General features: G+C 38.4%; 2 protein-coding genes across 3 annotated transcripts; both read right to left on the bottom strand.

Moving 5' to 3' along the window:
* Positions 1-2,182: 2,182 nt before the first annotated feature.
* On the bottom strand, positions 2,183-7,910 carry dcakd (dephospho-CoA kinase domain containing). Its single transcript, XM_059324689.1, has 5 exons — positions 7,564-7,910; positions 4,947-5,058; positions 4,134-4,337; positions 3,615-3,702; positions 2,183-3,352 (listed from the first exon to the last, which is right to left on the bottom strand). The coding sequence occupies exons 2-5, from the start codon at positions 5,056-5,058 to the stop codon at positions 3,067-3,069; spliced, it is 690 nt and encodes a 229-aa protein (XP_059180672.1). The 5' UTR covers positions 7,564-7,910; the 3' UTR covers positions 2,183-3,066.
* A 948-nt stretch (positions 7,911-8,858) lies between these two features.
* On the bottom strand, positions 8,859-14,146 carry pus3 (pseudouridylate synthase 3). Of its 2 annotated transcripts, none has more exons than XM_059324802.1 (7): positions 14,016-14,146; positions 13,261-13,660; positions 12,906-13,183; positions 11,689-11,872; positions 11,030-11,139; positions 10,738-10,910; positions 8,859-9,327 (listed from the first exon to the last, which is right to left on the bottom strand). In XM_059324802.1, the coding sequence occupies exons 2-7, from the start codon at positions 13,654-13,656 to the stop codon at positions 9,056-9,058; spliced, it is 1,413 nt and encodes a 470-aa protein (XP_059180785.1). In that variant the 5' UTR covers positions 13,657-13,660; positions 14,016-14,146; the 3' UTR covers positions 8,859-9,055. The 2 variants fall into 2 exon arrangements, with proteins under 2 accessions (XP_059180785.1, XP_059180786.1); XM_059324803.1 differs by having other exon boundaries at positions 13,261-13,657.
* Between the last annotated feature and the right edge of the window lie 33 nt (positions 14,147-14,179).

The raw sequence follows: 14,179 nt of genomic DNA, 5'->3' as shown, positions 1-14,179 counted from the left end.
CACACTGCGGTGCCGTAGGCCAACTCTCTGAACATGATGCTGAGATTATAGAAGTCTTTACCTCCCGCCGTCAGGAAATTATTTGCTCTGCTCCCGGAGAGGACCCACCACACACAATAAAGCGCCGGGGTTGTGTCTGTATCCATGCACTTTTTTAAAGTGTAACAAGGCAACTTCAGACTTTCACCTTATAGCTTGACACCTTCAGAATTAAACCCAATTTATATTCAGACTGAGACTTCGCCACCCTTCTCTGCCTGGAGCATTCACACTTGCTGGTACAGATATAGTCTTGCTTCCACGCTCTGCATCTGGCCTCTGTCTGTGTCTGAGAAAGAGACTGAAAAAAGGCACACTTGGAAATCTCTGCTGAACAGCTTGCTGCCCAGTAAAGCATGTTACCCTTTGGATTAAAAAAAAGGCATCCTAAGAATAGAATATCTGCTTCATCATGGCTCTAAAGATGGACAACCCTGGATTATTGGAGTGCAATTGTATGTACTATTCACATGTGTGCAAACGATTGCATTGTGTTTGTGATTTTGTGGATTACATATGTATGTGCAGCCATGCAACCGTGGTTCACTGCCCCCACCCGCCCACCGCAGCCCAAGTCACTTTGCATTAATTCTGCTGTGGCTTGATAAAAACAAATAGCAGACCAGTAGGGGCTTCAGATGGAGCCAAGTGAGCCACGCAGGCTCGTGGCTCCACAGTGCCAGGATGATGTCACCACGCCCGCCTGTGGGCCTGAATTCTCATGCCTAAGCTCTAATGTGGACGAGAGCAAGGACATCACAACTGAACGTTGACACAAGTTCATTATTTTCTTCTCATGAAGAACTGTCACTAACACATTTTCCTGTACGGTCTAATTACATCAGTGTCTTTACATTTGACTGGTGGTTGATACATTTGTCAATGTAATTTATAACAGTTACCACAGGGGACTAGAGCTGCAATTGGTTGATTCATCACTTTGTTGATCAACTGTCAATATGAACTATTTTAATATTTAAATAAATTATTTTGAGATAATTTTTTTGAAAAAATGCCACTTTGATCCTTTCTTTTATCATAGATGATTGTAAATAGAAAAATTTTGGGTTTTGAACTGTTGGTCAGACATAAAACATTTGAAGATGTCTCCTTAGGCTGTGGTAAATTTGAATACCTTTTGCTACTTTCTAGGAAAAAAAGACAGTAGATTAATCAATAAAATAATATTGGATTAGAGCAAGATGGTAGCCGAGTGGCTAAAGCATGTCACATTACTGCAAAGTCTCGGGTTCAATGCCAGCCCTCTCTTTTCCCCTCTCAGTCTACTCTATCATATAAATGTGAAATAAAAAAAATAAAAAATGTTAGTTGCAGCCCTAATAGGCACACTTTCCTAATTTTACATTATACGTTTACATCCCAAAAGTCCTGATTATAGTAAGCCTGTGAAGACAGCTCTATAACATCTTCTCGGGCTCTGAGGGGAGCTTTGAAAACACCTGATAATGTCATAGTGATGTCATCAGGGTTACCCTGGATTTGGCATGAGATTTAAAATTTTAAACAGAAAGCCAGCGTTAACAAACTGGAGGGGTGGGGTTAAAAAGATGTGGGCATTTGTCAGGAAGGGAAGGTCTAACAAATGCTGCACTGCTGAGTTGCATTATGGGAAATGTAGGATACAGTGTTTTACCCATAATAGTAACTAAAAGTCATTACACTGTTTGGACCATTCCTGTTTAAATCTGTCTCTTATAGGTCCCTCAGTGCTAAATGACTGGATTACCACCTTTAATTGAATTTCTTCATTGACTTTTCACTAATATCTTAATTAGGTAAACCAAGGTCGCTTAAAGATCCCCTCCAAACATGTTTTTTAAAAACATCTTAAATTTAATGCTTTGAAAATTATTTCAAGTCTGATATGATTTTTTACCCTAAAAAGTTAAATTACCTCATAAAGCATTTTTGTTAAAATATCGCATAATCCCACTTGTATATGTATTAAATTCAGAATTCAAGTTGCCACAGAAAAACTTTCTCAGATACATTTCAAAACAGCCTGCTAGTGTCAAAATGCAGAATCATCTTTCTGCACAGTGAATATTTAATACTATTTAGAATTAAGGGCATCTAGCACTTAAACTATAATTTAAACAAAAGAATACACTGACACCATCTGTTGTTATTTTTAAAACAGTAGTGCTGGATCCTTTATATTTGAGTTAAGCAACTAATGTTACAAAATGTTGTGTATTAGTTACAAGTGAATGTGCACAGAAAAACAAAACCAGACTTAGTATGTACAGAGGGCAGCTTCAAGTGTAAGAAAATACAGTGATATATATAAAGTCTGTTAATTCATTTAAATTCACTCTGTTCCCATTACAAACGGATTGTCAAATACATTCTGTCAATATCTTCATTAAACCGGTCAATAACATACAATCATAACATACTCTGGGCATTTTCATTTTTCTATGATGTCTATTCCATCCGATTTGAAACCGTATTACTATCATTTTGTGCTAAAAATGAAGGTTGCAAACTGCAAATAAATGGAAATCTATAGTTATAATCTACAGCGGATACATTTTTTTACCCACAATCTATCATATCACCCAAAATGTTCAATTTGGAAATCTTCACAAGGTATAAAAGGTGCAACAAAATAAAATCTCTTAGTTTCTACAGTTGTTGGTTATGTGTTGACTGCTGCACCAAAATAAAACCTGTTTTTACGCCCCTAACTGTGGTCCCTGTTAGAAGCATCAGGAAGCCTGAACAGCAGCTGAGCCTCTAAGGTATCACCTTCATGTTTTTAATGTCTCTCGGTAAAACCAACTGAAATTGCACATTCACACCCTTCACACTAAACCACATTTGTCAGTGCATGTTGTGTCAATAATGTAAGTCAGTGTTAACTGCAAACAGAGCACGTCACACCACTGAACTGTAGTGGTGGGTGCTGTGAAACTAATCTCACAGTAAATTGCATCAGGACCTCCTGACGCGCCTTCTCCTGCCTCTTTTCACACCCTCATCTCTGACCGCAACTCTCATCTGTTAGGACAAAAGTATCTTGGCTGCATACAGCAGTATCCCACCCAGACCGGTAGTGGCGGCAATAGCGATGACCCTCACTAAGAGGAAGTCCATGGAGTCCTCCAGCTTCGTGTGCAACCGCAGGACCTGCCGGTGGGTATCCTCCCGGCTGCCCGAGTTCTCAATAACATGATTGGCCAAGCCACGCTTCTCGTTGAGCGGCATCTGTGCAGCCACGCGCTGCTCGGCCTGCTCCTGGGTTAGCCCGTCCCTCTGCATCAGGCGCAAAAGCTGAGTGGCAGGGTCACTGAAAAGGAACAGACAATGGGGGTTATTTTTGGAGCAGCCAGGGCGCCTTGTTAAAAAATCCAGAGGCGGTGAGTCATGCTAATAGGGCACACAGACAGCTGGAGAGAGGTAACCAATAACCCACAAAACTGGGCTTAATGGCCACTTATTGTCAAAAACAAACTTTCAGATATATAACAATTTAAAATATGAAACCTGTAAACAAACAGTCAAAAAGTAAAGTGATGGGAAAAATAGGGGAAAGTGAGCTGTGGTCTTACCAATAAACTACTACAGTGTGGTTTAGAAACTGAGTGAGACGCCTGGTTTCAAATAGGAGTGGCACATCCAGCACCACGTAGCGGAACCCTTGGGAGATGGAAGAGGAATGGGAAACAGAATTAATTAATGTCAACACATTTATGCTCCAACAATGTGAAAAAGGATGGTGACACAATTAAGAAAATTTATTTTAAAAACAAATAGGTGGTGCATGGCAATTTTATTCTAAGGCTGCTGAGATATCTTGACTTGCTAAAGAATAAATTCAGTGAGTTTTGCTTTGAATGATCTGAATACGGAAACTTTTTACTACTTTTACTTTATCTACCTTCACCTTGTACCTTGTAAAATGCTGGGATATCTCACTACTTGGCTCACAGAGAGCAATTCATACAGCTTTGTGAGAAATAGCCTAAAACCCTCATGCCAAGCGCTGCACTACAAAACGGCCTTGGCTCACTTTCAATAGATTTCTTACTTTAAACCGATAACTGAGCCAAACTGTGTTCCTCCCTCACCTCTGAGAAAGTAGAACAGAATCTCTTTGAGCATCGCTTTATGGATCTCTGGGTGGGTGATGGAGTTCAGCAGCTTCCTCTTTTCCTCGTTGGCGAAGATGAGCTGACCCAGCTTCTGCCTGTCGATCTCGCCGTTCTCCAGCAGGATCTCTGGCCCGAAGTGGTAGACGATGCGGGAATAGGCAGGAGTATGTGGCTCCACAACTGATACCAAAAAAAGGGCAGTAATGTTCAGTGTCATTGATTTAACAAACAAAAAAATGTGTCAAATTACAATTGCTTTGTGGTAAATAACGAAGTGATGGTATGTTAGAAAATGGCAAAACAGCAAAAGATACATGTGAGGGAAAAAGGTGGATGAGAAAATATTCAAATCTTTTTTTACCAGCCTCATCAACCACCTGAGTGTAATAAAATCTTTAGCCTAATGCCTTATATTTCTCCTACATGCAGCTGTGCACTTTTCACCTACTTCTGTCTGTGACATTTATGTCTTCACAACAACATTGTCCCTGCAGTCAGCAGAGACAGCCGTCATGATTCATGCACTCTCTCCAAGCCTTAATGAACCTCCTACAGGACCACCCTGGTAATGTCAAATTCACTATAATAATAATAATCATCAATAATCATCATCATAACAATAATAATCATAATATACATTATTAGTGAGGGATGTGGGACTTATAGATGAATTCCAATTCCCACGTCTGAGTTCATTTAAGCTTAATGAGCGTTTTTTTTTTTTTTTTTTTTTTTTACAATTTCATGTTGTAATTCTCAACAGTTCGCAGGGGAAATACATTCGCCTACCTTTCCGTGCCACAACATCAGCATCAATAATGGGGCACCCGAGCTCCCGCAGCATCGAAGACACTGCACTTTTCCCTGAGGCGATACCTCCTGTCAGCCCCACCAGGAACATCTGAGAGCAAAGACACAGGAAGGTGTCAGCTATCCAAACAGCAGAGTCGGTAAAGAAATAATACCGTTATTACCATTGTATATGGATGGTAACAAGAGCAAGACTAATATATCGTTAAAACGAGATTATCAGCCGAAATTTGCCTGTCGTAGAAACATCAGTATGTATTTTATCGCCATATATGTTGTCCAATATACACCAATGTCACATATGTTATGGAAACTTTTTTAATGATTATTAATAATTAAACATATAATGCAGAAAACAAGGTTTGGGTGATTTAAAAATTAATGTTTTTTCCTCTATGTCTCTTTCATCCCCTACTAGAGATGGCTGAAAAGTTAAAGGCAGTAAGGTGCAGGACTACTTCTCCTAGTTCTCCTAGTTACCAATGTATTGCATTGCATAATGTATTATACTGTATAATAATGTTAATATTCTATTTTTTATGAATCAGCCTTCGCAGAGTCATATTGGTGCAAATTTGGCATACAATCAACAGGTCTATTTTCATTCCAGTTAAAAATGCCATATCAGTTATCCGTTAATTTTGCCTCTTTAAAATCAGCATTGGACTCAAATTTCCCATATCCGTTGGGCCCTAACAGTGATTTATAGAAACTAAATAGAAAGGAAATAAAATTGTAATAGTGGCTTTAAAAAACAAGAGCTATGCAAAAAATAAACAAATAAAAAAAGTCAGGGAACTTCTCACTAATACACAAAAGGAAACAAAACCTTGCAAATAAACAGGCTATACATAATTATAAACAGTAAATTACGCAGTGATGAAAGAAGTATTAAGATTCTAAAGTGGCCAACGAATACCACACAGAGAAGATACTCCACCAAAAGGAAAAGTCCTGCATTCACAAACCTTACTTTGCACTCACTACTTTAACTATAGCAAGTATTATCAGCAAAATGTTAAAGTAAAAGTATTCATTGTGCAGTAAAATGTTCAGTTGGTATTTTAATATAATTGTTATGTTAACACTGCAGCTGCATTAACGTGTATGCTGTTTACACAGCCGTAGATGTTTACAGTTGTGCTTAAAAGTCCTTTATACAGGAGGCTGCAAGGATTATTCCAGTATTACCAGTATTATAAAAGTGGTCCTAGGATGTATGAATGTCTTGGGCAAACAGTTTGAACATTTGAGGGATTAATAATATGTTATTATTGATATGTTTGTATGATCAATAAAATATGTTTTGTTTTTCATTACTAGTGTATACCTACTTTTACAGCCCCCTGTATAGTGTTGCAAGATCATTATAATTGCAGCTAACATGAAGAAACATCTAACCTGAGAGAGAAAAACTACAGCTGTCAGATTCATTTAGTGCAGTAGAAAGATAATATTATCTCTGAGATGCAGTGGAGTAGCATTACAATGTAAATACTGAAATAAACTACAAGTACTATGAATTTGAGTCCATGTACTTAGATACATGCTACCATTGAAAGTATGTATATGTACACAGACAGGTGTCAACATGAACTGAATTATTACATCCATAAACTAACAAATACCTGTGCTAGAGGCACATTGAGCCCCCTCAAATATTTCCTGCCAGTTTAAATCTTGTCACACTGTTAAAATAATCGCCTAAGTCATTTTTTGTCAAAATTGTTTTTTTTTTTGCCTAAATCATCTCCTCATGACGCCGGCCACCTATGGTAAAATCGCCTACATCCTCAGTTGATCAGATCATGTGATTTTACCCCTTTAAGATATAATGGCCTATGTCAAGTGTGTGACTTAAGAGGATTTATTATGCCTAAGTCAAAATAATATGTGACATGCCGTTGTGACTTAACCAAGATATGGTAACACTTTATTTTGAAGGTGTCTACATAAGAGTGACATGAGTGTGTCATAAACATGACATGGGATGGGTCATGAACATTAATGACACTTTGAAGTATTATTAATGCTCATGATACTTGTCATGTCATGTTTCTGACAGGCTTGTGTGACTCTTATGTAGACACCTTCAAAATAAAGTGTTAACATATTTTGCTTGAGTCACAAAGGCATGACATGAAAAAATTGCCTAAGTCATTTATTTCTCTTAAGTTACATAATTTACACACAGTGTTGTAACTATGCCAATAGCCATCCTTTTTGAGTGAAATGATCAATAAATGTCATGTGTTACAGTTTTGGTGAAGTTTTTTGTGTTTCCTGCAAATCTTGAAAAAAATGAGTTGGGCGATTATTTTAACAGGGTGACGATCTATTTCATGAGGTTTAACATCACGCCCCCTGCTGTGGATGAGCTGAGCTACACTCAGTTTGAGCACCACTTGACTAAAAACTGTTTGGTTTGACATGATTGAAGTTATTCCTGTCTGAACACCAAAATAAACCCTCGCCAGGCTTCACTGGTCCTTAAATCAGCACAACACTGGTGCGAAACAATGGCTGTTTACAAGCTTATTTAAGGCGTTTTGTTACAGTTATCCACAAAGATTAATTCAATGAAGCTTTACTTTACCTTGTAAGCGTGAGGTACTCCTTAAATGAGCTGAATGAACAGTGAGGATCCTGGCAGAAACAAACAACCAGGATGCTAACAAGCTAACGTTAGCACAAGTGTTGATCAGGTCAGAGCGACCACAAACAGACAACGAAACGAAGCCGCGACCATTTCCACTCCGTCCTGTCAAATATACAGTCAGAAGAAAAGGTCGGAGACAGTCGTATTACTGGATATGATGTTTGTAGCTGTAACTTGGAGTCAACTGTCTGTTTCTTTGCTAGTGACCTAGCTTCTCAGCTTGACAGGCGCCACCTCAAAAATCTTCCGACGTCACTCGCGTTAGTTCCGCCTCACTAATGCTCAGTCACAACACAGACTGTGTCAACAACATGGTCAACAATATACATCAGGGTTGGGCAACTTAAATGCTGGAGGGGGCCTCAATATTTCATCGACACTACCACAGGGCCACATATAGGACCGTGCACTTAACCAGATATGATGAAACTGCAATTTTAAATATGTTTACAGTGCAGTAACTTAACATATTTCATGCTCAAATACATGTATAACAGTATAAATAGGAATACAAAAGGTTTGAAGCAAATAAAAAATAACCACTTTACTGTGATTTATTTTTTTTCAGTGCAAGAACAGCAGACCAACATTAATTGCAAGAAGTAATTTTGTGCATTTTTACACTGCACTTTTAAGATTTCATGCTCAAATGCATGTAGTTGTACTGAGGGCTACTTCAAGTGAGGGTGCGGGCCATATGCGGCCCCCGGGCCTCCAGATGCCCATCCCTGATATACATGTATAATAAACTATATATATAAATTCACAAGTCAAACAATCAGATTATCATGGCCAAAATAATTAATAATAAAGATATTATTGTGATCTTTCAGAAATGTTATTATTAATAATAATAATAATATGAATAATAATAATAATAATAATCAGTGAAATTAATCTTTAACTTTATTTATTTTGTGTTCTGTCTCTTTTTAGGCAATTTACTTATACACAGAAAGGGTCATTTTGAACTTCTGCCATGTTTTCCATATGGTTATGTATATAATTAATTTACTTACTCCATTTTTCACATTGTCTATGACATTTTTTTCTAAAGGAAGATAAGCATGTTGGTAGGGAGAGACAAAGCCAGAATAGAAAGAAACAGAAATGATTTAAGAGGCACTGGATTATCCCCACGATATTCTCACGTGTATTATTATATCATTATTTAATTGTTATTACTGATATATCACAACACCCCTTGTAAAAAAGACACAAACCCAACAGCAGCCAGTTTCTCCAAACTGTTTATTTCACAGCAAAACAAAGATTTGCATGAATAAAAATGTGAATACACAATTTTTATGAAATAATAAAAAAAGGTAAATCCATTGTTTTTTGTTAAACTTCAAAATAAAAATGTTCTGCATTAACAAAAAATACTGCAAAATATACTTTGGCGAGTCCATTCTCCTGTGAGAAAATATTAATCTTCTGCTTTTTGATCTGCACTTTGTTTTGATGATGCCGTCTCTGAAGAAACGGGAAGATTGTGGGAATTGTGGGAATGTTTGGACTTTTTCCCTCTGTGGATCATTTCACCTCCGTTCTCTCCTTCCTCCCGCTCCAGCCTTCCTCTTTTCACAAAATGGTTAATCCTGGACTCCAGGCTCTCGCAGCACGGACGCTCCAGTAGAGGCCGGTAGTTCCTCTGCCGGGTGCCTTCCACCAGCCAGCAGTGGTTAGAGGAGACTCCACCTGCAGAGGGAAAGGAGGGAAACAAATTGTACACATTCTATTTTAAACATGCATAATAGACAACATCTAAGAAAAGTATTGAAATGATACATAAGGATGCAGGTACTGATTAGCAGGAGTCTCCTCAAAATGATTCTATGTAAAAAAAAAAATGCATGAAAATATAATAACCTGGAGGCTTTATAATGGTGCTATGCAAGAACATGATTGTGCAGCATGATTGTTTTTAAGGAGATCATTTTTTTAGAGTGGCTAGTCTAAAAATATTCCAATTCCACTACCAATTGTGATATTGAGTTAGTTTTTTTCTATATAAAGTGGCTTCTGTGTGTAATAAAATAAAATATTATGTGAATGGCATAAATCAGGGTCCCGTTATCCAGTAATTAACATTTTTACAGTGAAAATCAGTTGAAGTCCGACATATTTTAATCTCTCTTGGATTAATTTCTGGTTATAATAAGTCTCTCATGGCTGCTGTTTATTATGTTTAATTTTATCTGCATTAAGGACTATAACAAACCGAAACTATTTGATTCCATGTCAGCAGCAGCATGCCATAATTAACAAGTTATGAGCCAGAAAACCCTACATGTATATTTTGGTTTGCAAAATGATTTTGTTCGGTTTTATTTGATCTGAAACTAAATCTGAATAATATTACTCACCTTATTAAACACTTGAGGCTACTGACGAATATTTTACATCTACATGCCTTAATATGATTGTTATTTATTGTTGTATGATTGTTATGGGGCAGCTGTGGCTATGTTGGAGTGGCTGCACATCGATCGGAGGGTTGGTGGTTCGATCCCTGACCATGGCAGCCTACATGTCGAAGTATCCTTGAGCAAGATACTGAGCTCCACATTGCTCCTGATGCTGCGTTCATCGGTGTGAGAATGAATTCCCAATGGTGGCAGGTGGCACTGTTTAGGGTAGCCTCTGCCACCGGTATGAATGTGTGTGTGAAAGGGTGAATGAGCGCAGTCTGTAGTGTAAAGCGCTTTGAGTGGTCGCAAAGCGACTAGAAAAGCTATATAAGTGCAGGTTAATTTACCATTTATTCTTTAAATAGCCTCTGAATTGTTTTAAACTTAATAATCACAGATTATATTTGACTGGAATTTAGTCTATTTGTCCAGGACATTTAAATCTTCCAGGTGCCATTTTTTTGGACTGAAGGCCTCATGTGGAGAAAAAAATATTTCAACAAAAGCGATACAGCATATATGGACTGCTGCTAGTTTGGTTTAAATTCCTAAATTATTATCACAGTCTGGCCCTGTAGATGTCTGTATCAATACCCCTGTTATTTTAATCAGGTTGGATAAAATGCTGAAATTTAACAGACTAAAATGTAAAGTTTTGAGCTGAATCACAGTCTGTTCATCTAATTAAACATGTCACCTATGGCCTCCAAACCCTGGATCATCCCATGGAGGACGTGGGCCTTGACAGCGCTCTGGGTCCAGTGTTGCTGCAGTGCAGACAGGGCGAGGTTCACCTCCTCATTCTCCTGTTTCCAGCTCAGACCTTCAAAGTGGCAGTCGTACAGCACTAGCGGGTAATCTACTGCCATGCTAGAAACAAGAAGGGAGAGCAAAGGAAAGATGTATAGGTACGTTGTTTCTATTATTGACTTAGTTTGCAGATTTATTATTTTAAACGTCTGATTTTGACACTTCCTATATGTACACACCTGTATTGGGGCTTCCTGGGGTTACTCTGAACATCCAGGAGCTGATTAATTATTTCCGGGGCTTCCAGTTTCTGCCCAATCAGGAGAAGCAGAGCCATCATGCATCTCACCTGCAGCAGAACACAACAGACAATTCAACACAGTAAGAGACTGCAAATGTCATAAACCACCAATTTATATGGCATGGCATGAAATTAACAGGGTTCGTACACTTTAGCAGTGGTCAAATTCAAGCATTTTTCAATGACTTTCAAGGTCAGTTTTCAAGCTTTTCCAGTACCTTACACCAGTTGTAAATTGCATGTTTTAGATGAGTGCTTACATACTAAAAGGGGGAGATTTCACTGAACCATACCAACAGTGATGGTATTACACTTTTAGGAGGAACGGTCTTCATTTCACATAGGCTACTCATTTTTTTTTTACATTGAACATGTGATTATCTATAGTCTATAGATGGATATAGTCAGATTGCAAGAGAAATACAGTAAGAATTTCAAGCATTTACAAGCACTTTATCCAAAACCCAAGCACTTTTTAAACCTTGAAAATACAACATTTCAATTCAAGCATTTTCAAGGATTTCAAGCACCCGTACGAACCCTGAATTAAGATATCTTATTGCTAAGCAGAGCTGTAAAAAGAGTGCCTCTTGATACCTGGTGGTAAAGGAAGGCCAGCCCTGTGATTTCAAATATGAAGAGGTCATACTGGTCCGTGCTGGAGACGTGCTGAGGCTGCGCAGGCTTGACTGAAGCTGACAGGATTGTCCTCTGGAACTGCAGGACTCCGTTGCCCACGTCCATTTTGCAGATGTTGCGGAAGTCATGAGTGCCCTCGTATCTGTTGGGTGTTTAAAGGCTTTTAAACCAGAACGATGGGTCTCAACCAGCAAATGTTCTAAGGAAGAAATTTCTTCTTAAAACCCACTTCTGCAGTTTTCACAAAGATTCTGACATTCACTAAAGTTTTCTTATTTTGGATTTGTTGTTAGGTTACGCTAGACTGAATCTACACACACTAAAAAGCACATTTACACACATTTGAGTACTGGAAAAAATTGGTTATATTTTTTTAATTATAGACTTTAAGGTACAATAATATTTTTACTATCTATAATAGTTTTCACTATTTATAAACATTAATGTACAAATGTATGTATTTTAAATTTAAAAATAATACAGTTACACTTAAATCAATTCTTCTGCTAATTAAGAACCATGCTATCCAATAATAAGTTATTGATCATGCAAATTATAGTTCCAAAAAAGTTTAGTTTTTTTTTTTTTTAAATGATCTTTTTTTTTTCAACCTTATGTTACCTTTTATTGGATAGTACAGCTGAAGATAGAAAGCTAGATAAAAGGATGGTTTAGCATCAACTTATCATAACAGCTTCCTTCCCCAATCAGTTTTATATTTTTATATTTATACTTTGTTATCTTAAATTCCAGAGTACAATCACTGTGAGCCAATGCATTGGAATTTTGTTCAATGTTCATATTTTTTTTATGTATAACTGAATGACAGTTAAGTCTGTTTAAGTTCGTCTGAATCGAAATTTCCTGCAAAAGTACCTCCACTTAAGAACCGTTTTTTAAAAATGATTTTAGTTGCCTGCTGCACCCTCTTGAGTTTTTGGTTTGGGAATTCTTGACTGAATTCTATCAGATTTTCTTTTCAAATTATGGGGAAAAGGGATTTATTCTTTTAAGAACACAAGTATGAGCAATTCTGCAGTTTTAGAGCACCTTCAAGAATCTGATGTAGACTTTTCTTAGGACCTAAAGTCAAATTTAAGAAAAGAAAAAAAAGAAGAAGATATTGGGAATTGGGACTTTGAGGGGTGGCATCGTCACTTTGTGTGTTCCCTCACCTTTTTGCAGCCTCTGCCATCAACATCACATCCAAGGATCCGCGGGGGAAGTAGTACCGGTACGTTCGGGACTGACAGTCAAAGCGTGCGCTGAAGCCCTCTGCTGCTGGGGCCCAGTCCAGGATCCTGATGTCCTGGGGCAGGACTCTGTTCATCATCTTTACATAAGGAAGCTCAGAGCTAGTAGCTTTATTCTTGGCAGTAACATCAACGTGTTCAGGGACTGTGATGCCCAGTCCTCCACAAAACTGTGTGGAGCGCAGATCGATGGTTATGACCTGTGGAGAAAAGATAGCATTATTTGGGAGCACCAAACAGAGACAATAAATGACACTTTGAGACTCAGTGAACTCACTTGGGAAAAGGCACTGACTCCTTTATCAGTGCGACCACAGCGGTGGTAGTTGGAGCTCTGTCGGTCCTGAATCAGCCTCGTCTTCAGCAGAGCTTCAAAGAGTCTGGCCTCCACCGTGTTGTCTGTGTTCTCCTGAACTGCAAACCCCTGGTAGGACCAGCCCAGGTAAGCCAGCCGCAGAGCCACATGACGTCGAGGGTGGGCTGAGAAGTCAAAAGGACGCTCTTTGCTGGCTTTCTTACCCTTTCTCACCCTGCTGCTTGTGTTAGAATCAGGTTTGCAGTCTGTCATCAGCTCCAGGTCTTCTCCAGCTTCACTCCTCTCCTTCAGCTGGGACTGGAGCTTCTGCAGCTCTGCCTCCAGCTCCTTTATTCGCCCGACTAAAGCCTCTGACATGCTGCTTCATAAATAAGTAAGAGAGTCCATTTAGAGAGGATAATTTGAATATTTCGACAAATAATGAGTTCCTCTGTGAGGTGAGCTATAGGCATTTATTTGGCTACATTTCTTTCTTACTGTTTTACTTTACTGTGTCAAACCAAGTTAGTCAGTACAGCATGTATCGTTTGTTTAATTTATAGTTGAATGTTACAGCAAAATTCAGTCTGAAAGCTCACTGGAGTCGAGTGAACTGTTTGTTCACTGGCTACTCGCTACACACACAACCTGTTAGCTTAGCTCATGAGGTATGCTACATAGTTGTATAGGGCTGGTGGATGGTCGTAAAGGAAATATCAATGAAAATGTTTATTTACCTTTAATTTCAGTGACAATGCTTCTGATAAACTTGTGTTTTCAGTCAGTTTTCTTGGTTGGTGGCGCACACGTTACTTTTCGTGCTGCTGATGGTGCCGCAGTCGGACGGATTTTGAGAACGGACGTTTTTCCTGTAAGGGGATTCTGGGAAATGTAGTTTTCT

The sequence above is a fragment of the Centropristis striata genome, chromosome 21, assembly GCF_030273125.1.
Source record: "Centropristis striata isolate RG_2023a ecotype Rhode Island chromosome 21, C.striata_1.0, whole genome shotgun sequence".
Classification (NCBI taxonomy): domain Eukaryota; kingdom Metazoa; phylum Chordata; class Actinopteri; order Perciformes; family Serranidae; genus Centropristis; species Centropristis striata.
The sequence above is the reverse complement of the archived record's forward strand: the minus strand, read 5'-3'. Positions and strand labels throughout refer to the sequence as shown.

Bases quoted from the DNA above. Each gene is read 5' to 3' on its own strand.
- dcakd (XM_059324689.1), bottom strand. From the start codon at position 5,058: ATGTTCCTGGTGGGGCTGACAGGAGGTATCGCCTCAGGGAAAAGTGCA. The intron at 4,338-4,946 runs GTAGGCGAATGT...TTTTGGTATCAG, and splicing joins TGATGTTGTGGCACGGAAAG to TTGTGGAGCCACATACTCCT. The intron at 3,353-3,614 runs GTAAGACCACAG...GTTCCTTTTCAG, and splicing joins CACACTGTAGTAGTTTATTG to TGACCCTGCCACTCAGCTTT.
- pus3 (XM_059324802.1), bottom strand. From the start codon at position 13,656: ATGTCAGAGGCTTTAGTCGGGCGAATAAAGGAGCTGGAGGCAGAGCTG. The intron at 13,184-13,260 runs GTGAGTTCACTG...TTTTCTCCACAG, and splicing joins GAGTCAGTGCCTTTTCCCAA to GTCATAACCATCGATCTGCG. The intron at 9,328-10,737 runs GTGACATGTTTA...TTCCCTCTGCAG, and splicing joins CCAGGGTTTGGAGGCCATAG to GTGGAGTCTCCTCTAACCAC.